The following is a 25,136-nucleotide window of genomic DNA, read 5'->3' as shown; positions in this document are numbered from 1 at the left end:
TCTCAAGCTGTGGCCCTGGGTAAAGAGCTGTGGCGTCATAGCTCGCAGCAACCTCAAACTCTTGGGCTTAAGCGATTCTCTTGCCTCAGCCTCCCAAGTAGCTGTGACTATAGGCATCTGCCACAACATCCAGCTATTTTTAAGTTGTAGTTGTCATTCTTTGGGGGGCCCAGGCTGGATTCGAACCGGCCAGCTCCTGTGTATGTGGCTGGCGCCCTAGCCACTTCAGCTACAGGCACCAAGCCAGTCTGGCTTCTCTTGACTAGAGAGAGTAGCAATGAGTGTCCCCAACAGTTCCCTTGTCCCTATGCCTTTGCTGGTCTTCATCTCACCACAGCAGCCTCTGCATCTCCAGAATTATCTACCAAAAAATTAATTTTGAGTGAATAGCTCTCCATTGCTCTGGGAACATAATCCAGGCTCCTGAACAAGCCTTGCCACATTATGTTTCACAAACCCCAGTCCTCTGCCTGCCCACGTCCTCGGGTCCCCTCTTTACCTGCCACCACACCTGAAGACCAACCAGAGAACACTTGAGCGGACCACTGCCTCCCCCCTGCCCGGCCATGCTGGACCAGGGTCACTCTGGGGGCCATTCCGACAGGGAGGAAATACCCCGCCCCCGTAGGCCCCCAGTGTCCCGGGTGAACAGCACGGAAGGCTAGGCCAGCTCGCACGCCCTCTGCCCGTGCCCACTGGCGTGCCTGGGTCCCTTCGAAGGCTGCTGGCTCCTGGAGCACTGGCGGTTTCCTGGCCTAGTGCCTCATTTACGACCAGGTGGGGCGAGGGAGGAGGAAGGAAGGGGAGAGCAGAGGAGGCGGTGGGAACGGAGGTAGCGGGCGCAGGTGTGCAGGCGAGCGGGCGAGCGCCGTGCAGACGGGGAAGGCGGGCCTGGGCCAGGGGGTCTGCGGGGCCCTACCGGGCAGCCGCTTCCCCCGTGTTGCGCACGCAAAGCCCTTCGAGCGGTCTGCCGGGGCCCGGGCTTTCCGAGGATTCGCTCATAGGATTCGGCCCCTGCCCTCTGCTGCCTGGGCAGCTGGGAGGTCGGGGAAGGGGGACAACGGTAGGGAGCGGGAGAGGGTGTTGCAGGGACCGGTCGGAGCCCTATTGACTCAAGGTCCAGAGCCATCCCACCCCCCGCAGGGGCCCTTGGGGGAAGGAAAGTCCCTTGTAAGGCGTGCGGCTGGAGGCTAAGGGGTCTTGTGCCAGATGCTGCACCGCCTTTCCTTGCTCTGGGGCGAGTTTCCGGCAGCGGTGGCGCAAAGCCTGAGGATCTGAGAACCTCTTTGCTCCCTTTTAGGGCCCATCGACCCTCTTTAAAAACCTGAAGTTCGCAGTTCGCGTCGCAAGAGCTGGAGCGGGCCTAAATGAGGGCATTCCAACGGGCGGGGTGGGGCGGGGAGGGCGCTGCCCCCAAAGCCCCACCCCGCGGGTCCGCCCCCTGGAAGCCCGCCCCCTGGCCCCGCCCCTACGCTCTTTTAAAGGGCTCGCTCTCCCCGCAGTGCAACCATCGCTCTCTGCTTCGTCTTGTGCGCGCGCCGAAGCGCCTACGACTTTAATTAAAGGGCCGTCCCCTCGCAGAGTCTACAGCACCGCCCCCCAGCTCCTCGCGCTTCAAAATGAGTAGCTCCCACACCCGGGCTGGCCAGAGCGCGGCGGGCGCGGCTCCGGGTGGCGGTTCCGACACGCGGGACGCTGAGATGCCGGCCACGGAGAAGGATCTAGCGGAGGATGCACCGTGGAAGAAGATTCAGCAGAACACGTTCACGCGCTGGTGCAATGAGCATCTCAAGTGCGTGAGCAAGCGCATCGCCAACCTGCAGACGGACCTGAGCGATGGGCTACGGCTTATCGCGCTGCTCGAAGTGCTCAGCCAGAAGAAAATGCACCGCAAGCACAACCAGCGGCCCACCTTCCGCCAGATGCAGCTCGAGAACGTGTCAGTGGCACTCGAGTTCCTGGATCGCGAGAGCATCAAACTCGTGTCCATAGGTGAGGGAGCCAAACGGGCAGAGACAGGGACTCTGTGCGTCTTTCCATCCCCCACCCCAGGCAGATCCCTTCAAATCCCCCGTCTCTAGCTGGAGGCCGGGGCCCCCGGGGCTGTCCTACTCTACGAGGGCCTAGAGAACAAAGGCGCACGGGCGGGCTGACCGGCCAGGCGTGCGAACCGCTACGTGCCCCCATAGGCTACGCCCCGGCTGGCCAGCGCCCAGGCTGAGCTCACATCCTCTGCAGGCCGCGCCCCCGCCGCTGTGCCCGCGGTGAAAGAGGGCCTGGGGGCGGGCACTGTCCAGGCTCCTGGCGCTGCACCCCGTGCCCTATCCCCGAGGAAGGAGGAGGCCTGGCTTTTTCCATTATAGGAGTTTAAAGAGGGCCCTTTCGCCTTCAGGAGCCCCTGTAATTCCAAAGTGGGGATTGGAGCTTGTGGGGTTCCTTTGTCTATGGTTGTGGGCTTCTTCTGTCCCCAGTTTAGATCTATCCCAGGGAACTTGGGGGCCAGAGAGAAGCATAGCTAGTAGAACTGCATGCAACCAGAGGTGAGATGGGCGTGGTTGAGTGAGGGACCTGGCTTCCTGGATGCCAACTTTGTTGTTCATCTTGGGACAAACTCTTGCTTCCATGTAGACGTTGGATTTTTGCATCTAGAATGCAGTTGTTTGTTGGGAGGAGCTCCAGTGTGCACTGGGCTCATTGCCAGTCTAGTATCTGTGTCACTGGGCTTGAGACGCTGGCATTGACCAGGCTTACTGCAGCATCCCAGGCCTTTCTCAAGATGGGGGCAGCTCATGCACAGGCACTGGTACTGGTGACTTGGCAATGTGGAGCAGGGAGAGGAATGAATCTTATTGTCAGAATTGAAAGGGGCCTTTCAGTTATCCCAACTGCTCTGGAATGTCCCAAGACGTGAGGGACTTGGGTTCCCTCAGCCATTCAGAGAATAGGTCCCAAAAGCCCAAGTTCTTTCTTTGGAATGCCAGTTGAGGCCCACTCCTCCAGTCTCAGCTTCAGTCTAGCCAAGCTGAGTCATCTCTGAGTCCTGGGTGGGGGGGGGCAACCGGATGTGGGGAGGCAGGCCACACCCCAGCTCTTGGGGGGTGGTCTCCTCCCCTTCTCCCCTCCTCCTTGTGAGCTGGCTGGAGCAGGCCTAGTTCCCAGAGCTTTGCCATATAAGGCAAAAAAATGTTGGAAAGCAGCAGTGATTAGGGGAGGGTGGGGGCTGGCTAGCCTAGGGGCTGGGGAAAGGGGGTGGGATGGGGCGTGGCCATCCAGACAGTCTCCTAGCCCTGGGCCCTGGTTCTTCCCACCCTCTCTTGAGAGGGGGATGGGTCTGGCATAGGCTGGCCTAATGTGCACAGGGGAGGGCCTGGCTTTACTTACCAGGGATGGGAGGCCAGGCCAGGCCTTGCTTTGCTGGTGCAGGTCACCATGGGCTCTTAGGATGGACCCAGGACCCTCACTGTGGGAGCCTTATAGGAAGCCTTGGCTGGCCTTGTGCCTTGGGTCTTCTCTGACCCTCTTCTTACCCTGCCATCCCCCCAGCTATTTGGAGACGTGAAAGACAGTCAGGTGGGGCCAGGACCAACCTGGGAATGGGGGAAGCTGCTGTGCTTTGAGGAGCTTAGCTGGTGCTCCAGGCACTGCCAGGACAGGTTGGCCACTGGCCTTTGATGGTGTCCATCCCCTCTGCATCCTTCCTCCCTCCATGAGTTGACTCACCAGGCAAGTATTTTCTCTGATTATGGGGCAGGCCAGCAGGGTTTCCAAAGATGAACTCATAGAAAGCCCACGCCACCCCCCTTTAAAAAGGCTAAGAGACCCAAAAGTGGCCTTGGGTGGAGCCCAGAACCCACAGGGTGTTGCCATGGTGATGGGGGGGTAAAAGGTGCCCGCCCTAACCACTTCCCCTGTGGTAAACATGGTGGCTGCCTGAGGCGAAGGGGCCCATTTGGTGGCAAGTGGGGTAGACAGTGGGTGGCAGCCAAGTGGGCTCTGCTGAAGCAGCAGAATGTGGGGACCCCACCCAAACTCACAAGCAGGGCCATGAGTGTCCAACCCAGGCTCACTCAGCTTCCTCCTCCAGCTGGGTGAGGGGGCCCCCCACAGTGTCTCCTGACCATCACCCCAACATTTCCCAATGGGCCTGGTAAGTTAGGGCCATGTGGCCCAACACTGGTTCCTTTGGGCCCCTGGCCCCTCCCCTGAGCCAATAGCCTATAGTCGTTCCTAGCAGCCTCCTAATTCCTAGCTTGATTGTGGAGTGGGGAGGAAGTGGGGAGGGGTGGGGTTCAACCCCTTCACCCAAAGGATCCTTGCCCAACTCTTCTACTTCCCCTGTCTCACACCACTCACCTACCCTGGGACAGCAATTATATTTCCCAACTACCCTCTGCCAGCTGGTCTTCCTCTTTAGCCCCAGCCCAGCTGTTGAGGTCAGGGCCCCGGATTCTAGTTCAGCTGGAGCTGGACTACTCCTCCTGGTTTCCCACAGACCCCTGGAAATGTGGCAGCTGCATATAGAATATGTCTGTCTTCTGCCCCTCCTTCAGGGCATAGGGCTTCCAGCAGAGTCTCCTTTATTGCACTGTATTATTAGTGTATGTCTGTGGGTTTCTCCCCTCTCCGCAGAAATCTCCTTCCCTCTGAACACACCTAGTATCCCCATGGAGACCTTGGGCAAAGAGGTCCTGATCCACACCTTGCCTCTGGCTGGGAGAAGGACTTTCCTTTCTTCTTGAACTCACAGCCTGAAAGTGGTCTGACTCCTTGTCTGGACTCCTCCTCCAAGACTGGTAGAAGGACAGGAATGCCAGGTTAGCCCTTACTGCCCAGTGCTGCCACTCCTTTGCCTCACAGATAGCAAGGCCATTGTGGATGGGAACCTGAAGCTGATCCTAGGCCTCATCTGGACTCTGATCCTGCACTACTCCATCTCCATGCCCATGTGGGATGAGGAAGAGGATGAGGAGGCCAAAAAGCAGACGCCTAAGCAGCGGCTCCTGGGCTGGATCCAGAATAAGCTGCCACAACTGCCCATCACCAATTTTAGTCGGGACTGGCAGAGTGGCCGGGCCTTGGGTGCCCTTGTGGATAGCTGTGCCCCAGGTAAGGAGGTGCAGGGGTGGGCGTGATGGGGCTGGGCTAGCTGGGCAACCTATACGAGGGTCCTGCAGACCCGAGACTCACAACCTTCTTTGTGCTACAGGCTTGTGTCCTGATTGGGACTCCTGGGATGCCAGCAAGCCCGTAAACAATGCACGGGAGGCCATGCAGCAGGCAGACGACTGGCTGGGCATCCCACAGGTACACTACTGCCTGGCCTAGCCCAGGCTTTTGGGGGGACGTGTTTCCTATGGGGAGAAACTCAGAGGCCCAATGGCTCCCGGTTTCTGCTTGTGTCAGGTGATTACCCCTGAGGAGATCGTGGACCCCAATGTGGATGAGCATTCTGTCATGACCTACCTGTCCCAGTTCCCCAAGGCCAAGCTGAAGCCAGGGGCCCCCCTGCGGCCCAAACTGAACCCGAAGAAAGCTCGAGCCTATGGGCCAGGTGAGGGATCCCAGCCAGAGGTACACCTGTGGGCTGCTGTCTTCCCTGCAGGACAGTGTCCTCTCAACTTGGAGGACCCAAGGTATCTTCTGTCACATAGTGGCTAGGTGACAAACACTACTCAAGACTCAGACAGGAGTGGGTTAAGAATGGTTAATATTGGTCACTTGAATAGACAAGAGAGTGCCAGTAAGTTCTTCAAGTCACTTAAGCCTGTGGCAGCTGCCTCAGAGAAACTTAGTGGGTTTTACTATAAATGGAGATGAACCAGGTAGAGGAGCAGGGACCTGAAACCCAGTCAGGGGATCACACGGGGCAGAGGTCCAGGCAAAGTGTTGGGCAGCCACAGCAGAGCAGCAAACCCAAATGTTCCAGAAAATAGACACAGGCCTGTGGCAGCAGCAAGAGCACAGATAGCTCCAGAGGCCAGCCTCAATGTGCTGGAGCATGCTGAACTAACCCAGTTTGGGACATGACTGGCTGGGAGGCCAACAGGCAGAGGCATGGAGTCTGCAGAGGGATGGGAGCTTGATGCTGTGTCCCTTAGTGTCTACTTGCTTGCCTTCATGTCTGGAGAGGCAAGGCTGTGGCCATAACAGCTGGCCATGGCTTGCTCACCCTCTGTTGGCAGGGATTGAGCCTACAGGCAATATGGTGAAGAAGCGGGCAGAGTTCACTGTGGAGACCAGAAGTGCTGGCCAGGGAGAGGTGCTGGTGTACGTGGAAGACCCAGCTGGACACCAGGAGGAGGTAAGGCCACTTGTGGGAAGGCTGGCAGGGGAGGCCCCTGCAGTGCCCCCTAATGGTGGGGCTGCTTATAGCAGAGGCTAAGGGGCTCCTTCCCACCACAGGCAAAGGTGACTGCCAATAATGACAAGAACCGTACCTTCTCTGTCTGGTATGTCCCTGAGGTCACAGGGACTCATAAGGTGAGCACTTGGTTAGCAGGGAGGCTGGTGGCTGCAGGCAGTGGCTAGAGGGCCCTTACCCTGCTCTCACAGCCTGTCCCTCCTGGGAGCAGGTCACTGTGCTCTTTGCTGGCCAGCATATTGCAAAGAGTCCCTTTGAGGTGTATGTGGACAAGTCACAGGGTGATGCCAGCAAAGTGACTGCCCAAGGTCCCGGCCTGGAGCCCAGTGGCAACATTGCCAATAAGACCACCTACTTTGAGATCTTCACAGCAGGTGAGGGGAGGCTTCTGAGGCCTGGGTGGTCTATGGGGAGAGTTGCCTTGTGACTCAGGAACTGAGCTGGTGCCTTATGGCAGGAGCTGGCACGGGCGAGGTAGAGGTCGTGATCCAGGACCCTGCAGGACAGAAGGGCACAGTGGAGTCTCAGCTGGAGGCTCGGGGTGACAGCACGTATCGCTGTAGCTACCAGCCCACCATGGAGGGTGTCTACATGGTGCATGTCACATTTGCTGGCATGCCAATCCCTCGCAGCCCCTACATTGTCACTGTTGGCCAAGGTAGGCCCAGCCCTGGCCACCCTCCACTGTGGCATTGCAGCCTGGGCTTCCCACAGGAGGGGGGAGCCCCCAGAGACTAGTCTTGCCACATCACCCCGCCCAAGTACCCCTGGTCTCTGAGCTTCCACTGTCTGGGCACATGCTGTCTTTCTTCCCTTGCTGGGACCCTTCCTCTTCCTCCTCTTCTTCCTCCTCGCCACTCTCCATCTCTCTCCTCTCCACGCTTTCACCTTCGGAAGAGCTCGCTCCAGCTGTCTAGAAACCTGCTGCTCTCTGCTCTGCCCACAGGGTCAACGGTACTTGGATCTGTCTTCTTCTTGGAGGGAGGGCTGGGCAGAACTCTGGGGACTGGTGTGGATCAGGCGGGAGGCGGCTGTTATTTCCTGGCCCAGGCTATAGTCCTGGGGTGCCAGTTATTCCAGTTCTTTTTTGCATGTCCTTCACCAGCCAAGCCCTGAGGGACCCTCTAATCGTGATGGCCTGGCCCTGTGGGAGGAAGGGTGGGGCAGTCCCAGCCCCAGCTCCCAGCAGCTCAGTTGGCCCCTCTGCCCACAGCCTGTAACCCAGGCGCCTGCCGGGCCATTGGCCGGGGCCTCCAGCCCAAAGGTGTGCGGGCGAAGGAAACAGCCGACTTCAAGGTGTACACAAAGGGCGCTGGCAGTGGGGAGCTGAAGGTCACTGTGAAGGGCCCCAGTAAGTTGGCCTGGGGCTGGGGTGGGTGGCAGAAGCCTTCAGGTTTGCTGCCAGGTAGGCCTGAGGCCCTCCTTATCTGGCAGAGGGTGAGGAGCGAGTGAAGCAGAAGGACCTGGGGGATGGCGTTTATGGTTTCGAGTATTACCCCACGGTTCCCGGCACATACACGGTCACCATCACATGGGGTGGTCAGAACATCGGGCGCAGGTGAGGCCCCTGGGCATTTCCCTCCCCTTTTTGCACACCCCATGTCCTTCCTGTGTCCCCACCCAATGGGAGGGGCAAATAGGTCTTCCTGCCTAACCCCAGGGGTACACCCCTCAGCATTCTGGTTCTCCCATTTTCAGCCCCTTTGAGGTCAAGGTGGGCACTGAGTGTGGCAATCAGAAGGTACGGGCCTGGGGCCCTGGGCTGGAGGGCGGTGTCGTTGGCAAGTCAGCGGACTTTGTGGTGGAGGCCATTGGGGACGATGTAGGCACCCTGGGTAAGTTGGAGGCTGCAATGTGGGCACCTGGGGGCAGAGGGTGGCAGAGGCAGCCTACTCTGAGGGTACAGAGTTCTGATGGGACTGGTGGCTCTTGTCAGGCTTCTCGGTAGAAGGCCCCTCACAGGCCAAGATCGAATGTGATGACAAGGGCGATGGCTCCTGTGATGTGCGCTACTGGCCCCAAGAGGCTGGCGAGTATGCAGTTCACGTGCTGTGCAACAGCGAGGACATCCGCCTCAGTCCTTTCATGGCTGACATCCGCGATGCACCCCAGGACTTCCACCCAGACAGGGTAAAGGGCACATGGCACTGCCTGAGTTTCAGCTTCCTGCTTCTGCTTATGGGCCAGGTGGGGTGGGCAGATCCCCTTCCTGTCAGCCATGCTAGGGCCTGGGCCAGGCACAGAGCTGCTATCACTGGCAGTGTGATCACTGCCACTCTATCCCTCTGGTCACCTGCCTGGTTTGTAGCTTTGGTGGCCTTGAGACTTGGTCTCCTGAGATTTGAGTGGTTTCCTATCAGGTGAAAGCACGTGGGCCTGGATTAGAGAAGACTGGTGTGGCTGTCAACAAGCCAGCAGAGTTCACAGTGGATGCCAAGCATGGTGGCAAGGCCCCTCTCCGGGTCCAAGTCCAGGTGGAGTGCCCTCTTGTTTTGGATGTAGGGTGGGTGGGCACCCAGGCCTGGGCATTGACCAGCAGGCACCTTGTTCCTGGCTTCCTTGCAGGATAACGAGGGCTGCCCTGTGGAAGCATCAGTCAAGGACAACGGCAATGGCACTTACAGCTGCTCCTATGTGCCCAGGAAGCCAGTGAAACACACAGCCATGGTGTCCTGGGGAGGCGTCAGCATCCCCAACAGCCCCTTCAGGGTGAGCTGGACCCCTGCAGGCTTTTGCCCCAGATGAAGTTCATCTACTATACAATTTGTCCATTTCAAGTGGACAACTCTGAGTTTTAATACATTCAGAGTTGTGCAGCCATCGCCATAGTCTATGTGTAGGGTGTTTTTCATTATCTAAAAAAGAAGTTCCCTCCCATCTTGCCGTCCCTAGACCCTGGCCTGCTTTCTGTCTGTATAGATCTGCGTCCATCAGTACTTTATTCCTTCTCATGGCTGATAATACTTCATTGTCTGAACAACCATATTTTATCTGTCCATTTGCTGATGGACACTTAGGATGTTTTTCCTTTGGTTACTGTGAGTAGTGCTGCTATGAACATCTGGGTACAAGTGTTAGTGTAGACATGTTTTCATTTTTCTTGGGTAGTTACCTAGAAGTGGAATTGCAACATCACATGGCCACTCTATATTTAATTGTGTGAGGAACTACCACACTTCCCAAGGCAATTACACCATTTTGCGTGCCTGCTGGTAGTCAGTAATAACTAAGAAAGATTCTACCCCTCCTCCAAACCCTTGCACTTGCCCCTGTACCTTGCAGGTGAATGTGGGAGCTGGCAGCCACCCAAACAAGGTCAAGGTGTATGGCCCAGGAGTGGCCAAGACTGGGCTCAAGGCCCATGAGCCCACCTATTTCACTGTGGACTGCACAGAGGCTGGCCAGGGTAAGGCCTGGTTATGGGGAGGGAGACAGGTGGGCCAAGTGTCTTTGCCAAGTCCTAGCCTCCATGCTTTCCCCCACCACAGGGGATGTCAGCATCGGCATCAAGTGTGCCCCAGGTGTGGTGGGCCCTGCTGAGGCCGACATTGACTTCGACATTATCCGCAATGACAATGACACATTCACAGTCAAGTACACACCCCGTGGAGCTGGCAGCTACACTATTATGGTCCTCTTTGCTGACCAGGTAGGTGCTGTAGCTCCCAGCTCCTAAGACTTATGAGTATAGGGGTGCTGCCCTCTCAGCCCTTCTTTTACCACCACCTGCAGGCCACACCCACCAGTCCCATTCGGGTTAAAGTGGAGCCCTCCCATGATGCCAGCAAGGTGAAGGCTGAGGGCCCTGGTCTTAGTCGTACAGGTGAGGAAAAGTACCCTGTAGGAGGTTGGGGGTCATTGAGGGCAGGAGGGCACAGGAAGTAATCACTGTCTCCTCAGGTGTGGAGCTCGGCAAACCCACCCACTTCACAGTCAACGCCAAAGCTGCTGGCAAGGGCAAGCTAGATGTCCAGTTCTCAGGGTTTGCCAAGGGGGATGCAGTGCGAGATGTGGATATCATTGACCATCATGATAATACTTACACAGTCAAGTACACTCCTGTGCAGCAGGTAGCCATCCTGCCCCAGCCACTCCCTGCCCACTGTGTAGTTACTGATCCTGCATGGGGGCCTAGGTGGGCCACTGCAGAGGGCTTCCTACTCACTCTGGTTTCTCACTTGGGAGAGAGTAGAGAGTAGGCATGGAGGTACTGGAGGAGTGTTGGGGAACACAGCCAAACTGGGGCAACTGCAGACCAGGAAAACCAGGGCCTTGATCCATGACTTCTGCACCCCTCCCAGGGTCCTGTAGGTATCAGTGTCACTTATGGAGGTGATCCCATCCCCAAGAGCCCTTTCTCAGTGGGAGTATCTCCAAGCTTGGACCTCAGCAAGATCAAGGTGTCTGGCCTGGGAGAGAGTAAGTATTTGGGGGCCCTTGCTGTGGTCACTGAGGATTACTCTTTAGCTAGAGTCTCACCCCAGGGGCTGCCTGAGCTGAGTTTCACATTCCTTTCCTTCCTTTCATCATCTCAACAGAGGTGGATGTTGGCAAAGACCAGGAGTTCACAGTCAAATCGAAAGGTGCCGGTGGTCAAGGCAAAGTAGCATCCAAGATTGTGGGCCCCTCAGGTGCAGTGGTGCCCTGCAAGGTGGAGCCAGGCCTTGGGGCTGATAATAGTGTGGTGCGCTTTGTGCCCCGTGAGGAGGGGCCCTATGAGGTGGAGGTGACCTTTGATGGCATACCTGTGCCTGGCAGCCCTTTTCCTCTGGAAGCCATCGCCCCCACCAAGCCTAGTAAGGTAATTGGGGTGTGAGGGGTACTAATTGGGGTAGAGTTTACCAGAGGTCACCCTTCTTCTCTAGACTTGTCCTTGCCCTTTCGCTTTTGTCCTTATGGTTAATAGGTGGTCCAGCCATCAGGCAGCCCAAAGCTTGCCTGTATCCCTATTTGGTGGGGGTGGGAAGGCCAAAGGAGCATGATGGAGGGTCAGACTGGAGGTCTGGGGTCAGGGAGGTAGCCTTGCTCTTCATGCCCCCTTCCCTCAGGTAAAGGCATTTGGGCCAGGGCTGCAGGGGGGCAGTGCAGGCTCCCCTGCCCGCTTCACCATCGACACCAAGGGTGCTGGCACAGGTGGCCTAGGCCTGACAGTGGAGGGCCCCTGTGAGGCACAGCTCGAGTGCCTGGACAACGGGGATGGTACATGCTCTGTGTCCTATGTACCCACCGAGCCTGGGGACTACAATATCAACATCCTCTTCGCTGACACCCACATTCCTGGCTCCCCATTCAAGGCGCACATAGTTCCTTGTTTTGACGCATCCAAGGTCAAGTGTTCTGGCCCCGGGCTAGAACGAGCCACTGCTGGTGAGGTGGGCCAGTTTCAAGTGGACTGTTCAAGTGCAGGCAATGCAGAGCTGACCATCGAGATCTGCTCGGAGGCAGGTCTGCCAGCTGAGGTGTACATCCAAGACCATGGCGATGGCACACACACCATCACCTACATTCCTCTCTGCCCTGGGGCCTATACCGTTACCATCAAGTATGGTGGCCAGCCTGTGCCCAACTTCCCCAGCAAACTTCAGGTAGAGCCTGCAGTGGACACCTCAGGCGTTCAGTGTTATGGGCCTGGGATCGAGGGCCAAGGTAAGGGTTCCCTCCATGGGCCATGTGGGGGAGGGTGCACATAGGGAGACAGAGCTCCTAGACCCCCATGCCTTCTCCCTGTATCCCTTCCTAGGTGTCTTCCGGGAGGCCACTACCGAGTTCAGTGTGGATGCCCGGGCTCTGACACAGACCGGAGGGCCACATGTCAAGGCCCGTGTGGCCAATCCCTCAGGCAACCTGACTGAGACCTATGTGCAGGACTGTGGCGATGGCACCTACAAAGTGGAGTATACGCCTTATGAGGAGGGTGCGCTCTGGTGTTCCCTTGGGCAGGGGCTAGGAGGGGCCAGCCCAGGCTCCTCCTGACCTCACTTGCCCTCTCCTCCAGGACTCCACTCTGTGGATGTGACCTACGATGGCAGTCCTGTGCCCAGCAGCCCCTTCCAGGTGCCCGTGACTGAGGGCTGTGACCCTTCCCGGGTACGTGTCCATGGGCCAGGTATCCAAAGTGGCACTACCAATAACCCTAACAAGTTCACCGTGGAGACCAGGTGAGCAAGCTGCCTAGGGGGCAGGGGCAGATGATGGGCTTGGGAATGCCAGGGAATAACAAGCTGTCTATTTGGATCAGGGGAGCTGGCACAGGGGGCCTGGGCCTGGCTGTTGAGGGCCCCTCTGAGGCCAAGATGTCCTGCATGGATAATAAGGATGGCAGTTGTTCAGTCGAATATATCCCTTATGAGCCTGGTACCTACAGCCTTAATGTCACCTATGGTGGCCACCAAGTGCCAGGTGAGGAGGTGGTGGCCAAGGCATGGCTGGGACTGTTAACTCATCCTCACTCTGTCTTATGCAGTTGCCATCCCTCTGCCCACCCCCAGGCAGTCCTTTCAAGGTCCCTGTACATGATGTGACAGATGCATCCAAGGTCAAGTGCTCTGGGCCTGGCCTTAGTCCAGGCATGGTCCGTGCCAACCTCCCTCAGTCCTTTCAGGTGGACACGACCAAGGCTGGTGTGGCCCCGCTGCAGGTCAAAGTACAAGGACCTAAAGGTGAGTATTACATGCCTGAGAGCTAGGGGCGGCATCCTTGTGGAAGGGCCTGGGCAGGGAGACTAGCAGATGTGCAGGCAGAGCCTCAAGTGACAGTGGAGCCAGCAGGGAAACTAGGAGATAATGGACCAGATAGAACATGGCCCCATTGAGCTGATGTGGTGAGAGGGAAGGCAGGCAAGGGTCCAAGATGTCTCTACATTGGTGTCTTTTGTTCTGCAGGGGCTCAGGGCCATCCCAGAGTTGAGGATGAAGTGGGGTCTAGGCCTGGGGCCCTAGCATGGTGGGGGTAGGGGTGGGGGTCAAGGAGGCTGGCTGAGGCTCTGTCCCTGGGACTGGGGCCAGGCCTAGTGGAGCCAGTGGACGTCGTGGACAATGCTGATGGCACCCAGACTGTCAACTATGTGCCTAGCCGAGAAGGGCCCTATAGCATCTCAGTGCTGTATGGAGAAGAGGAGGTTCCCCGGAGGTATGAGACGCGGCCCACCACCTGTGGGGAGAGGGCCAGACTGGGTGCTGAGAGCCTGTCTGACCACTCATAACACCCTGGCCCCACAGCCCCTTCAAGGTCAAGGTATTGCCTACACATGATGCCAGCAAGGTAAAAGCTAGTGGCCCTGGGCTCAACACCACTGGCGTGCCCGCCAGCCTGCCTGTGGAGTTCACCATTGATGCAAAAGATGCCGGGGAGGGCCTGCTGGCTGTCCAGATCACGGTGAGCTCAATGGCTTCCCAAGCTGGGTTATAGCTCCAGGCACAGGGAGGGTAGACAAGGGGGTCCAGGTGACTGGCCAGTTGGGATATTCAGTCTCCCTGGGGAATTGTACCAGGGAGGGCATGTAAGGGCAGGTTCTTTGCCTTTGGTTTGCTAAGGCTATGACTCCCTTAGAATTGGAAGTGACAAGCACAGGCTTCCACACATACACACTTGCTCACTGCTGACTTTTGAGCATATTACCAAAGCATTCAATGCCTCCATTTCCCCTCCTGTGATCGTCTCATGGGGTAGGTATAAGAACAGAACCCCAGAAACTCCCAGTTAAGCTCCTAAGCAGGCCCCACAGGAGGGGACCCAAGAGCTGTGGCTGGGATTTGGGGAAAGATGGGCACCAAGCTCCCAGGCCCTGTCCATTGTCATGTGGGGAAACATTCACCATTTTAGGGTTTCCATTCTGGACTCTGCCTGTGGGAAAATAAAGGACAATTCCAGGTGCAGGCAACCATTTGAGGCTGTGGCAGTTGAGAATCCTGAAGGCTGTTCCTGTAGCATCAGTGCTTGGTACTCCTTGGGAGGGCCTGGGGCAGGCCTAAGCCTGGTTAAGGTTTGGGCCAACCACCTGTGTGCCTTTATGTCCACCAGGACCCTGAAGGCAAACCCAAGAAGACACACATCCAAGACAACCACGATGGCACATATACAGTGGCCTATGTGCCAGATGTCACAGGCCGCTACACCATCCTTATCAAGTATGGTGGTGATGAGATTCCCTTCTCCCCATACCGCGTGCGTGCTGTGCCCACTGGGGATGCCAGCAAATGCACAGTCACAGGTGAGCCAGCCTACCAGTGGCCACTGTGCTCCGCACGCGGCTTGGGTGTGCCTGTGTGCAAGGGCTCGCTGCTTGGGGCGGCGTGTGGGAGTGGGGGCCGCCCCCTTGAGTGACTCACCTGACCTTTCTCCTTGCTCTCTGCCCTCTCACCTCAGTGTCAATCGGAGGTCACGGGCTAGGTAAGCTGCTTGCTGGGGCCACTCCCAATGCCCCTCCTCCTGCCCAGAGGGGTAGCTTCTTTTGCTCTGGGGGCTAATTCCCAGGACAGTTCCAGCTGCAGCTCTAGACAGGGACAGAGTGGGGGGTGGGGGCTGCGCAAGACCATGGGCTGAAGGGTTAGCACCCAGGGAGGCTTCTGAGCTGAGCCATGACTCTTCTAGCCTTTCCCCTCTGGGCCTTTATTTCCCATCTGAGAACTTGGGTTGCAGCTGAGAGCTTTGGGCTGAGGGGCATCCTGAGAGGCACCCCACTGGGGACTTTAGGGTCTGAGGATCTCGGCACCCTGGGGAAGCATAAGAGCTCCTGTGTGGGCCAAGGGGTCAAAGGGTCTGCCTTCCTCAATGGAAAGTCCCCAGCCCTGGCCAGATCCACAGACCCCCATCCCCAACTCCCAGGGGCCTCTGTGTCCCAGGCTGGGGGAGGTGCATGAACGGGTGGGGCTGGCTGGTAGTGCAGTAGCGCCAGTGTCAACTGCTTGGGCGGCCAGCATGGTGGGGTCTGGCCTAGCCTCAGAGCCCCAAAGTGCACTCTTTGGTGTCTCCCTCCTTCCCTCCCTTCTCCTGTCCTCCCCAGCAGTGACGTTATTCAGGCAGTGTCCGTCCAATCAGGCATGGAGGTTCACCTGCCCTGGCCCCAGGGCCACCCCAGGGATATTTATAAGAGGCTACAACTACTCAAGGGCCTCTAATAGCTGCAGGCCTGGCACTTGGGCAGAGTGGCCAAGGATAGGATTAGAGGGTGGCTAGGGTTTTCTATTTTTTTTTTCTTTTTTTTTGAGACAGAACCTCAAGCTTTACCCCTGGGTAGAGTGCTATGGCATCACAGCTCACAGCAACCTCCAACTCTTGGGCTCAAGCGAGTCTCTTGCCTCAGCCTCCCAAGTAGCTGGGACCACAGGCACCCACCACAATGCCTGGCTATTTTTTGGTTGCAGCCTCATTGTTGTTTTTGACGGGCCCAGGCTGGATTCGAACCCACCACCTTAGGTGTATATGGCTGGCGCCTTAGCCACTTGAGCCACAGGCGCTGAGCTGTGGCTAGGGTTTTCTGACAGGAGCTAGAGGACTTTGTAGAGTAGCCTGTGGGATCTTAAATGACAGGTGTGTGTGCAGGGCGGTGGACTAGGGGAGGCAGAGCAGTGCAAGACTTAGAGTGACTTCAGTTTCTCTAGCCACTGTGTGCAGAATGGAGGCAGGGATCTCAGCTATGGAGCTGACATTGCTCTTGGGCAAGCCAGAGGGGTGGCTTGGGCCAGGCTGGTGGCCATGAGGCTTCATGGGGGAACCAAATTAAAGGGTGTATTTTGAGGATGGAGTGGCTGAGACCTGCTGATGGGCTGGGGCCTGGGTGGGGAATGGGGGAGTCAGGGGCACCCGTGAGCTTGGGGCCCACATCACCAGTTAGATGGTGTGGGGCAGGCATGAGTGAGGCTGCCCAGGGCAGTGTGGGCAGCAGGTGGTTAGATTTAGAGCTCAGCACAGCCGCCTGGGCTGTGGAAGGCCAGCATGCAGCCTAGTGCAGCAGGAATCCTCAACAGCTAGGGGGACTTGGTGGCAGGTCCCCTTGCACTTAGCCTTCAAGTAGGTTTCCTTGCTCCCAGCTGCCTCCCTGTCAGAGGACCAGGCTGCAGGGAATGCTCTCACTGCCAGGCCTCACAGCCCACAGCCCTTCAAGCCTCCACGGCTCAGCCCCAGATCATAACGTCACTGTCTTTCCCCTTTCCTCGGGCACTCTGGGGCCTTGGAGGCTGCTCAGCTGCTCTACCCTTGCAACCCATCAGTGGTGGCTGTGGCTTGGGCCTCCTGTTCCCTGTCTCCTCGGGTGCTGCCACCAGTCTGCCAAGCCTGCTGTGCTGCGCTACTTGGGTGCTAACCCCACTGCCTCCCTGCTTCTCTGCCCCTGCCTGTGCTGGGCTGCTTCTCACCTTGAGCCTCTGGTTGAGTGAGCATTCTCAGTTGTCAGGAAACGTTCACCTTCAGGCCTGGGGGTAGGGAAGCGAATATCATATTACCCCACCAAACTGCAGCAGGACTCTGCCTCACGGTGTGCACACACAGCACCAGGGTCTGAGGCCAGGCCACAGGGGTGTGGCCAGCCATGGACTTAGACAGAGCACTGGCATTTGTCAGCATGGGCCATGGTGCTGGCTGAGGCTAAGTTGGCAAGGAAGGTGGCAGTCAACTCTTGTGCTGGGATGGTCCTTTTCCTCCTGGGCACCTAGGTGCCACCTATTGCACCTCTCCCACATGGGCACTTGAGGTGGTCAGGAGAACCCTTCCTGCCTTCTGAGAAACCACTCGCCATCCCGGCTTGGTTAGGGTGGGGTGGGAGGCCTGGCTGTGCTTGATGGTAGTAAGAAGCCTGTGTGGGTGGCAGGCAGACAGGAGCAGCCTTAGTATAAGCTCATGTGCTGGCCCCCCTTTGGGGACCCATTCTGCCCCACCAGGTGCTGGCATAGGCCCCACCATCCAGATTGGGGAGGAGACAGTGATCACTGTGGACACAAAGGCAGCAGGCAAAGGCAAGGTGACTTGTACCGTGTGTACCCCTGATGGCTCAGAAGTAGATGTGGATGTGGTAGAGAATGAAGACGGCACCTTTGACATCTTCTACACAGCCCCTCAGCCGGGCAAATATATCATCTGCGTGCGCTTTGGTGGTGAACATGTGCCCAACAGTCCCTTCCAAGTGACGGTGAGAAAGGGCCAGCAGCGGGTCAGCAAGGGGGCCTGGACAGGTCCTGGCTTGTCTCCCTGGGGGCCCTATGTGGTCACAGAGTCTCCAGCTCTTTTGCTTTGCCCTGCAGGCTCTGGCTGGAGACCAGCCCACAGTGCAGCCCCCACTACGGTCTCAGCAGCTCTCTCCACAGTATACCTATGCCCAAGGTGGCCAGCAGACCTGGGTATGGGCTGGTCCACCCCTCCCAGCTTGCCCAGCCCAAGGGAACTTTGGGGTTGGCTTGCAGGGTGTTCTGCGAGGAGGGCCCCCAGACCCCTCTTGCCCCTCACGCAGGTCCTCTTCTCCATTGCAGGCCCCAGAGAGGCCCCTTGTGGGTGTCAATGGGCTGGATGTGACAAGCCTGAGGCCCTTTGACCTCGTCATCCCCTTCACGATCAAGAAGGGAGAGATCACTGGTGAGTGGGGGCTGGGAGGGTGCTCAGGTACTAAGGCAGCCAGGGTGTACCATGGGCTCCCCTGACCCCAGCCCTGCTGCTCCATAGGGGAGGTTCGGATGCCCTCAGGAAAGGTGGCACAGCCTGCCATCACTGACAACAAGGATGGCACTGTGACTGTGCGGTATGTGCCGAGCGAGGCTGGCCTACACGAGATGGACATCCGCTATGACAACATGCACATCCCAGGTGGGCTTGCCGTGCCTCAGCCCATCCCACCTCCCTCACAGAGAGACACAAGAGTGCCATTCCATGAGGCCCTTCTTCCTGCCTTAGGAAGCCCCTTGCAGTTCTACGTGGATTATGTCAACTGTGGCCACGTTACTGCCTATGGGCCTGGCCTTACCCATGGAGTGGTCAACAAGCCTGCTACCTTCACCGTCAACACCAAGGATGCAGGAGAGGGTGAGCAGTAGCCCTCTCTTGACCTGTGTACTTGGGATACCCTCACCTGGCCAAGGGCTGGATTCGGAAGACATCCTTGAATGGGGCTTCTGCCCTGCCATGCTGGGCTCTACTTGGCCTACAGGGATCCTTACCTGTGCTGGCCTAGCAACATGTCCCTGGAGACGGTTCCCATACTCACCCATAACTTTCTCCAGGGGGCCTGTCACTGGCCATCGAGGGTCCATCCAAAGCAGAAATCAGCTGCACAGACAACCAGGATGGGACATGCAGTGTCTCCTACCTGCCTGTACTACCTGGTGACTACAGCATCCTAGTCAAGTACAATGAGCAGCACATCCCAGGCAGCCCTTTTACTGCCAGGGTCACAGGTGGGTGGCACCAAGAACAATGCTGGAGGCAGGCAATGAGGCGGATGTGGTCTTCTGGGTCCTGTGGCTGGATGCACAGTGATGGATGCCCTGCCCTCTTCTAGGTGACGATTCAATGCGTATGTCCCACCTGAAGGTGGGGTCTGCTGCTGACATCCCCATCAACATCTCGGAGACGGACCTCAGCCTGCTGACAGCCACTGTGGTGCCACCCTCAGGCCGGGAAGAGCCCTGTCTGCTGAAGAGGCTGCGTAATGGCCACGTGGGTAAGAGGCCAAAGGGGTCCAGGGTTCTTTTGGAAGCAAGGGAGTCTTTGGGGGCCCATGCCCTGGCTGACAGCCCTGCCCTTGCCCAGGAATTTCATTCGTGCCCAAGGAGACAGGGGAGCACCTCGTACATGTGAAGAAGAATGGCCAGCATGTGGCCAGCAGCCCTATCCCAGTAGTGATCAGCCAGTCAGAGATTGGGGATGCCAGCCGCGTTCGGGTGTCAGGTCAGGGCCTCCATGAAGGCCACACCTTTGAGCCTGCAGAGTTTATCATTGACACTCGAGATGCAGGTAGGTGGTAACTGCCTGTCAGCTGGGGTGGGACCATGGTGCTTGGCACACTGGCTCAGGGGTGTCCATTCCCTAGGCTATGGTGGGCTTAGCTTATCCATTGAGGGCCCTAGCAAGGTGGACATCAACACAGAGGACCTGGAGGATGGTACCTGCAGGGTCACCTACTGCCCTACAGAGCCTGGCAACTACATCATCAACATCAAGTTTGCTGACCAGCATGTGCCTGGTGAGTGCAGTAGCCATGTGCCTCCCCTGTCACTTAGCAGCCCACACCCTGAGGCCACCTGCAGCATGTAACCTATGTGGGGCATGGGCTGTGTTTTCTTCCTGCAGGCAGCCCCTTCTCCGTGAAGGTAACAGGCGAGGGCAGGGTAAAAGAGAGCATCACACGAAGGCGACGGGCCCCTTCAGTGGCCAATGTAGGGAGTCACTGTGATCTCAGCCTGAAGATCCCTGGTAGGGGCTGTAGGGAGCTGGGGAGGGTTCCTGAGACTCAAGCAGCCCCAAGTGGAGGGGTGAGTCCCACAGCTTCTGGTCACTAGGCTATTCCCTACCTTACAGAAATTAGCATCCAAGACATGACAGCACAGGTGACCAGTCCATCAGGCAAGAGCCACGAGGCCGAGATTGTGGAAGGGGAGAACCACACCTACTGTATCCGCTTTGTGCCTGCCGAGATGGGCACACATACGGTCAGCGTCAAGTATAAGGGCCAGCACGTCCCTGGAAGCCCTTTCCAGTTCACTGTGGGGCCCCTTGGGGAAGGAGGAGCCCATAAGGTCCGCGCTGGAGGCCCTGGCCTAGAAAGGGCTGAAGCCGGAGTGCCAGGTAGGCCTTCTTACCCACTGGGCTCTGGCTCTCCTGGGCAGGGTTGGCAGAGGAAGAAGCTAGCAGCCACATGGATCTTGGCTATGTTTAGAGGCCAGGGGAGCAACCTTCCTTGAGGACACACTGTTCTTCCACAGCTGAATTCAGCATCTGGACCAGGGAAGCTGGTGCCGGTGGCCTGGCCATTGCTGTTGAGGGCCCCAGCAAGGCTGAGATTTCATTCGAGGACCGCAAAGATGGCTCCTGCGGTGTAGCCTATGTAGTCCAGGAACCAGGTACTAGGAGCCTGTCTAGGGTTGGAGATGGGCTTGAGTGTAGGTGCTGGGCCCTGGGGCACAGACAGCAGCCTGCCTGGCTCCCGCCTCCACCTTGAGGTCCTAAGGCCACTTAGGCTGTTTGTGGGAGGTGGACAATCCACAAGCCAATGAGCCAGGGCTTCCTGATGTGCTCACCATGGGGGGCCCCTCAGCACAGCCTTATTTTCTCCTTTTGCCCAGGTGACTACGAGGTCTCAGTCAAGTTCAACGAGGAGCACATCCCTGACAGCCCCTTCGTGGTGCCTGTGGCTTCTCCGTCTGGCGATGCCCGCCGCCTTACTGTTTCTAGTCTTCAGGTGAGGCACTGAGAGAAACTGCCCGCCTGGGGCTTTTGGACCTGGCCAGAGCAGAGCCACCATGCAGAGCAGGCCTGTCGAGTGACCTTCCTGGCCCAGCTCTGAGCACCAGGCCTCTGCTCTGTCCGGGTGCAGCCCACGCTTGGGGTTGGCAGGAAGGAACCTGCCCACCGCGTGGAGTTTTTCTCGTGTCTCAGGTCTAAAGGCTTTGAACAGAAGCCTGTGCCCCTTGAGCACTAGGGCTGAGGTTTAAAGAGGGACAGCCTACTGGGGCTGGGTGCTGCTCACAGGGTGGGGCCACCCTCCCTTTCTGCTATCTGGGTGTGATTGCAGAATGTAGTTCTAAGGCAGTGTGGGTGGGGAGAATGAGGAGGGCATTGTGTGCCTGTGGCTTGCTGCCCCTTGCAAATCATTGGCTCTCCCTCTTTAAACCAAATTAGACGCCAGATGGGTAAGTGCAACCTGTGGGCCTCCTATCCTACATCTGGGGCCCTGCCCTCCTCCCTTGCCCTAGCTACCTCATCTAACCACATCTGTGCTTCTAGGAGTCAGGGCTAAAGGTCAACCAGCCAGCCTCTTTTGCAGTCAGCCTGAACGGGGCCAAGGGGGCAATTGATGCCAAGGTGCACAGCCCCTCGGGAGCCCTGGAGGAGTGCTATGTCACAGAGATTGACCAAGGTGAGGCCCTGTCCCTGCCCGGCCACCCAGCCATCTGCCTCGGCCTTGCTGGGGGCAGCAAGCCTTTCCAAGCCCTGCCCAGCTGGCTGGAAGCAGGCAGAGAATACAAAGGAAGGTACAGATTCTGTAAGCAGCAAAGACTGGGGCCTTAAGTTCTGGGCCCCCTCAGCCAGGCTACCCTTCCTTGCCTGGTGACCCAAGCTCTTGGCGATCTATCTGACTTTGGCAGCCACAGCCACTAGGAAGATCTTCTGTATGTAGTAGTGTGCAGTCTTGAGAGGGTGAGACCCAAAATCTAGCCATACTGTCTCCTAGCCCTGTAGCCAGGGGACTCAATGGATTCTGTCAGTAGTTTCACAGTCTGGTTATGCTGTTTCCCAGCTTCGTAACCTGAAGTAAGTTCCTGTCTGTCTCTGAGCCCCTATTAATACATAGAGGGTATTCATGGTAACCTTTCTGAGGCAGCAGAGAGGAGTGTTTTTCACTTATAAAAGATTTCTGTCGGGTGGCACCTGTGGCTCAGTGAGTAGGGCACCAGCCCCATATACCGAGGGCAGGTTCAAACCCAGCCTCGGTCAAATTGCAACAAAAAAATTAGCCGGGGCTTGGCGCCTGTGGCTGGCTCGGTGCCTATGGCTCAAGCGGCTAAGGTACTAGCCACATACACCTGAGCTGGCAGGTTCGAATCTAGCCCAGGCCCGCCAAACAATGATAACTACAACCAAAAAAAATAGCTGGGCTTTGTGGCAGGTGCCTGTAGTCCCAGCTACTTGGGAGGCGGAGACAGGAGAATTGCTTGCGCCCAGGAGTTGGAGGTGGCTGTGAGCTGTGATGCCACTGCACTCTATCCAGAGTGACAGCTTGAGGCTCTGTCTCAAAAAAATAAAAAATAGCCAGACCTTGTGTTACTTGGGAGGCTGAGGCAAGAGAATCGCCTAAGCCCAGGGGTTGGAGATTGCTGTGAGCTATGATGCCAAGGCACTCTACTGAGTGTGACAAAGTTAACACTCCTGTCTCTTTGTCTTAAAAAAAAAAAAAGATTTCTGTCCCCATGAGCTACAGGTTTTGGGTGCCCAGCATGGCCCTGGAAACAGCAGAATGGGCCCCAAGGAACCACTGGGTAAAGAAAACAGGGAGGGTCAGGATTGAGGCATTCTTGAAGATTCCATTTGCTGGTTATAGGGGAGGGACTCCAGGCCCACAGTGTGTCCTTGTGCTCTTCAGATAAGTATGCCGTACGTTTCATCCCACGGGAGAATGGTGTTTACCTAATTGATGTCAAGTTCAATGGCACTCACATCCCTGGCAGCCCCTTCAAGATCCGCGTTGGGGAGCCTGGGCATGGAGGGGACCCAGGCCTAGTGTCTGCCTATGGAGCAGGCCTAGAAGGTGGCGTTACAGGTAGGTCCATGGGTGCAGCTTCAGGTGTAGACACAGCTGCTAGGACCTTGTCTCTAAGCTCTTGGTTATAACAGGAGGGGCCTGGAGGTGATAAGCCTACAAAGGGTGGCTGAGGACAGGGAGGCAGGCCAGGCCACCTGTCCACCTGACCTCTCATGTTCTCAGGGAGCCCAGCTGAGTTTATTGTGAACACAAGCAATGCAGGAGCTGGTGCCTTGTCAGTGACCATTGATGGCCCCTCCAAGGTAAAGATGGATTGCCAGGAATGCTCTGAGGGGTATCGTGTCACCTATACTCCCATGGCACCTGGCAGCTACCTCATCTCCATCAAGTATGGCGGCCCCTACCACATTGGGGGCAGCCCCTTCAAGGCCAAAGTCACAGGTGAGCCTAGGGCCAGGCTGCTAGCACCTGCCCACCTAATGCCTGATACTCAGCCACTTCTTAGCTCCATCCACTCTGCCCTGTAGGTCCCCGTCTTGTCAGCAATCACAGCCTCCATGAGACATCATCAGTGTTTGTGGACTCCCTGACCAAGGCTGCCAGTACCCCCCAACATGGGACCCCTGGCCCAGGTCCTACTGATGCCAGCAAGGTGGTTGCCAAGGGCCTAGGGCTGAGCAAGGCCTATATAGGCCAGAAGAGCAGCTTCACAGTAGACTGCAGCAAAGCAGGTGGGCAACACAGGCTCCTGGCCCAGCCTTCTAGAAAGAAAAGGCCAGGCTTGGCACCTGTAGCATAGTGGTTACAGTGCTGGCCCCATACACCAAGGTTGGTGGGTTCGAGTACAGTCCGGGCCAGCTAACCAACAATGACATCAACAACAAAATAGCCAGGCGTTGTGGTGGGCGCCTATAGTCCCAGCTACTTGGGAGGCTGAGGCAAGAGTTTGAGGTTGCTGTGAGCTGTGACGCCACGGCACTCTACCAGGGGCAACATAGTGAGACTCAATCTCAAAAAGAAAAAAAAAAGAAAAATGGGTGGTGCCTGTGACTCAAAGGAGTAGGGCGCTGGCCCCATATGCCAGAGGTGGCGGGTTCAAACCCAGCCCCACCAAAAACTGCAAATTAAAAAAAAAAAAAAGAAAGAAAGAAAAGGCCAGAAGTAACAGGATGAGCGGTATCTGGGAGGAGGGAAGATCTACCTTTGGGGTGTGGGGTGTGCCTGGCACTTCTGGAGCCACCTCCTACTGGGCCTCCCTGACATCTCCTTTACTCCTAAGAAAATGTCTTAGAGGAGCTGGAGTTCCCCAGGCAGCTCTTTCAAAAGGGCTGTGGCTGTAGAGTAAGCTAGGGAGAGGATATCTGGCAGGGAAGAGGGGCTGGCACAGTCATAGCTGAAGGAAGGGGGCTATGGGGCTATAAGGCTATGACCGAGGCCCCTCAGAACGGAGGATCCTCACTGCTGTTTCAGGAAACAACATGTTGCTGGTGGGAGTCCACGGCCCAAGGACACCCTGTGAGGAGATCTTGGTGAAGCATGTTGGCAGCCGGCTCTACAGTGTCTCCTACCTGCTCAAGGACAAGGGGGAGTACATGCTGGTGGTCAAGTGGGGTGATGAACACATCCCAGGCAGCCCCTACCGTGTTGTGGTGCCCTGAGCCTGGTACCCATGCCAGCCAGCAGCTCCCGTGACATATCCTCATGCCCGCCCCGCTACCTGAGCAGCTCTGCCTTGCCCCTTCTCAGCCATTGCCTCACTGTGGCTCCCCACCCTGCGCTGTGCTCACCTGCCTCTCCAGGTAGCCTCTGGCCTCTTGGCTTTCACTTGGGCAGAGGAAGCCGTTTGGTGGTGCCACCTGTCTTCTTTGGTTTTGGGAGGGGTGAGGGATGGATAGAGTGGTCACAACCACCCACTAGTTCTCTCCCCCAGCCAAGAGGAATAAAATTTTGCTTCCATTCTCCTTTGGGTGGCTGTAGCTCTTGGGAAAGTGGGCTGAGTCCAGGCTGACCAGGTGAAGGTGCTAACAGGGCAGACAAATTGGGCCAAGCACAGGCTGCTGTGCCTCCAGGGGGCCCCTCCTGCTACCCTAGTGCCCAGGGGCTGTTTCACCCAACTCCTGACTCCAGGAAGCTCCACCCACATCTGCCTCTCTGGCCTCAAGCCAGCGTGAGCAAAGAAGGCCAGGCTACAAGGGACATAGTACTTGCTGGGAAGGCCCATTGCCAAGGCAGAGTAGGGTCAGGAATGCTCCTTTGGTTTTTTTGTTTGTTTGTTTGTTTTTTGAGACGGAGCCTCAAGCTATCCCCCTGGGTAGAGTGCCATGGCATCACGCTCACAGCAACCTCCAACTCCTGGGCTCAAGCGAGTCTCCT

The 25,136-nt window shown here is 57.2% G+C and overlaps 1 protein-coding gene across 2 annotated transcripts in view; it reads left to right on the top strand.

Annotated features, from left to right (window-relative positions):
* Positions 1-24,722, top strand: part of FLNA (filamin A) — a 27,546-nt gene extending 2,824 nt beyond the window's left edge. The window contains exons 2-48 of one of the 2 annotated variants that reach the window (XM_012813198.2): positions 1,503-1,992; positions 4,858-5,106; positions 5,207-5,304; positions 5,404-5,551; positions 6,183-6,301; positions 6,403-6,480; positions 6,573-6,735; positions 6,819-7,019; positions 7,575-7,712; positions 7,796-7,919; positions 8,060-8,196; positions 8,298-8,491; positions 8,722-8,835; positions 8,927-9,070; positions 9,644-9,767; positions 9,850-10,010; positions 10,094-10,184; positions 10,262-10,431; positions 10,663-10,780; positions 10,900-11,162; positions 11,410-12,007; positions 12,102-12,275; positions 12,357-12,519; positions 12,600-12,760; positions 12,850-13,020; positions 13,366-13,489; positions 13,579-13,735; positions 14,381-14,570; positions 14,726-14,749; positions 17,236-17,483; positions 17,596-17,691; positions 17,821-17,923; positions 18,011-18,151; positions 18,239-18,367; positions 18,565-18,738; positions 18,843-19,004; positions 19,094-19,297; positions 19,374-19,526; positions 19,634-19,756; positions 19,862-20,128; positions 20,266-20,403; positions 20,626-20,741; positions 21,287-21,419; positions 22,644-22,820; positions 22,986-23,204; positions 23,291-23,494; positions 24,234-24,722. In XM_012813198.2, the coding sequence (XP_012668652.1) occupies positions 1,620-1,992; positions 4,858-5,106; positions 5,207-5,304; positions 5,404-5,551; positions 6,183-6,301; positions 6,403-6,480; positions 6,573-6,735; positions 6,819-7,019; positions 7,575-7,712; positions 7,796-7,919; positions 8,060-8,196; positions 8,298-8,491; positions 8,722-8,835; positions 8,927-9,070; positions 9,644-9,767; positions 9,850-10,010; positions 10,094-10,184; positions 10,262-10,431; positions 10,663-10,780; positions 10,900-11,162; positions 11,410-12,007; positions 12,102-12,275; positions 12,357-12,519; positions 12,600-12,760; positions 12,850-13,020; positions 13,366-13,489; positions 13,579-13,735; positions 14,381-14,570; positions 14,726-14,749; positions 17,236-17,483; positions 17,596-17,691; positions 17,821-17,923; positions 18,011-18,151; positions 18,239-18,367; positions 18,565-18,738; positions 18,843-19,004; positions 19,094-19,297; positions 19,374-19,526; positions 19,634-19,756; positions 19,862-20,128; positions 20,266-20,403; positions 20,626-20,741; positions 21,287-21,419; positions 22,644-22,820; positions 22,986-23,204; positions 23,291-23,494; positions 24,234-24,421 (7,944 nt within the window). In that variant the 5' untranslated portion in view covers positions 1,503-1,619 and the 3' untranslated portion in view covers positions 24,422-24,722. Of the gene's footprint in view, positions 1-1,502; positions 1,993-4,857; positions 5,107-5,206; positions 5,305-5,403; positions 5,552-6,182; positions 6,302-6,402; positions 6,481-6,572; positions 6,736-6,818; positions 7,020-7,574; positions 7,713-7,795; positions 7,920-8,059; positions 8,197-8,297; positions 8,492-8,721; positions 8,836-8,926; positions 9,071-9,643; positions 9,768-9,849; positions 10,011-10,093; positions 10,185-10,261; positions 10,432-10,662; positions 10,781-10,899; positions 11,163-11,409; positions 12,008-12,101; positions 12,276-12,356; positions 12,520-12,599; positions 12,761-12,849; positions 13,021-13,365; positions 13,490-13,578; positions 13,736-14,380; positions 14,571-14,725; positions 14,750-17,235; positions 17,484-17,595; positions 17,692-17,820; positions 17,924-18,010; positions 18,152-18,238; positions 18,368-18,564; positions 18,739-18,842; positions 19,005-19,093; positions 19,298-19,373; positions 19,527-19,633; positions 19,757-19,861; positions 20,129-20,265; positions 20,404-20,625; positions 20,742-21,286; positions 21,420-22,643; positions 22,821-22,985; positions 23,205-23,290; positions 23,495-24,233 lie in introns of those variants that run through there. The other variant, XM_012813197.2, reaches the window with a different exon arrangement.
* Positions 24,723-25,136: the final 414 nt, after the last annotated feature.

Source organism: Otolemur garnettii, unplaced genomic scaffold (genome assembly GCF_000181295.1).
Source record: "Otolemur garnettii isolate 467f Iridium unplaced genomic scaffold, OtoGar3 scaffold00249, whole genome shotgun sequence".
Taxonomy (NCBI): Eukaryota; Metazoa; Chordata; class Mammalia; order Primates; family Galagidae; genus Otolemur; species Otolemur garnettii.
This window is presented reverse-complemented; position numbering and strand designations above follow the sequence as displayed.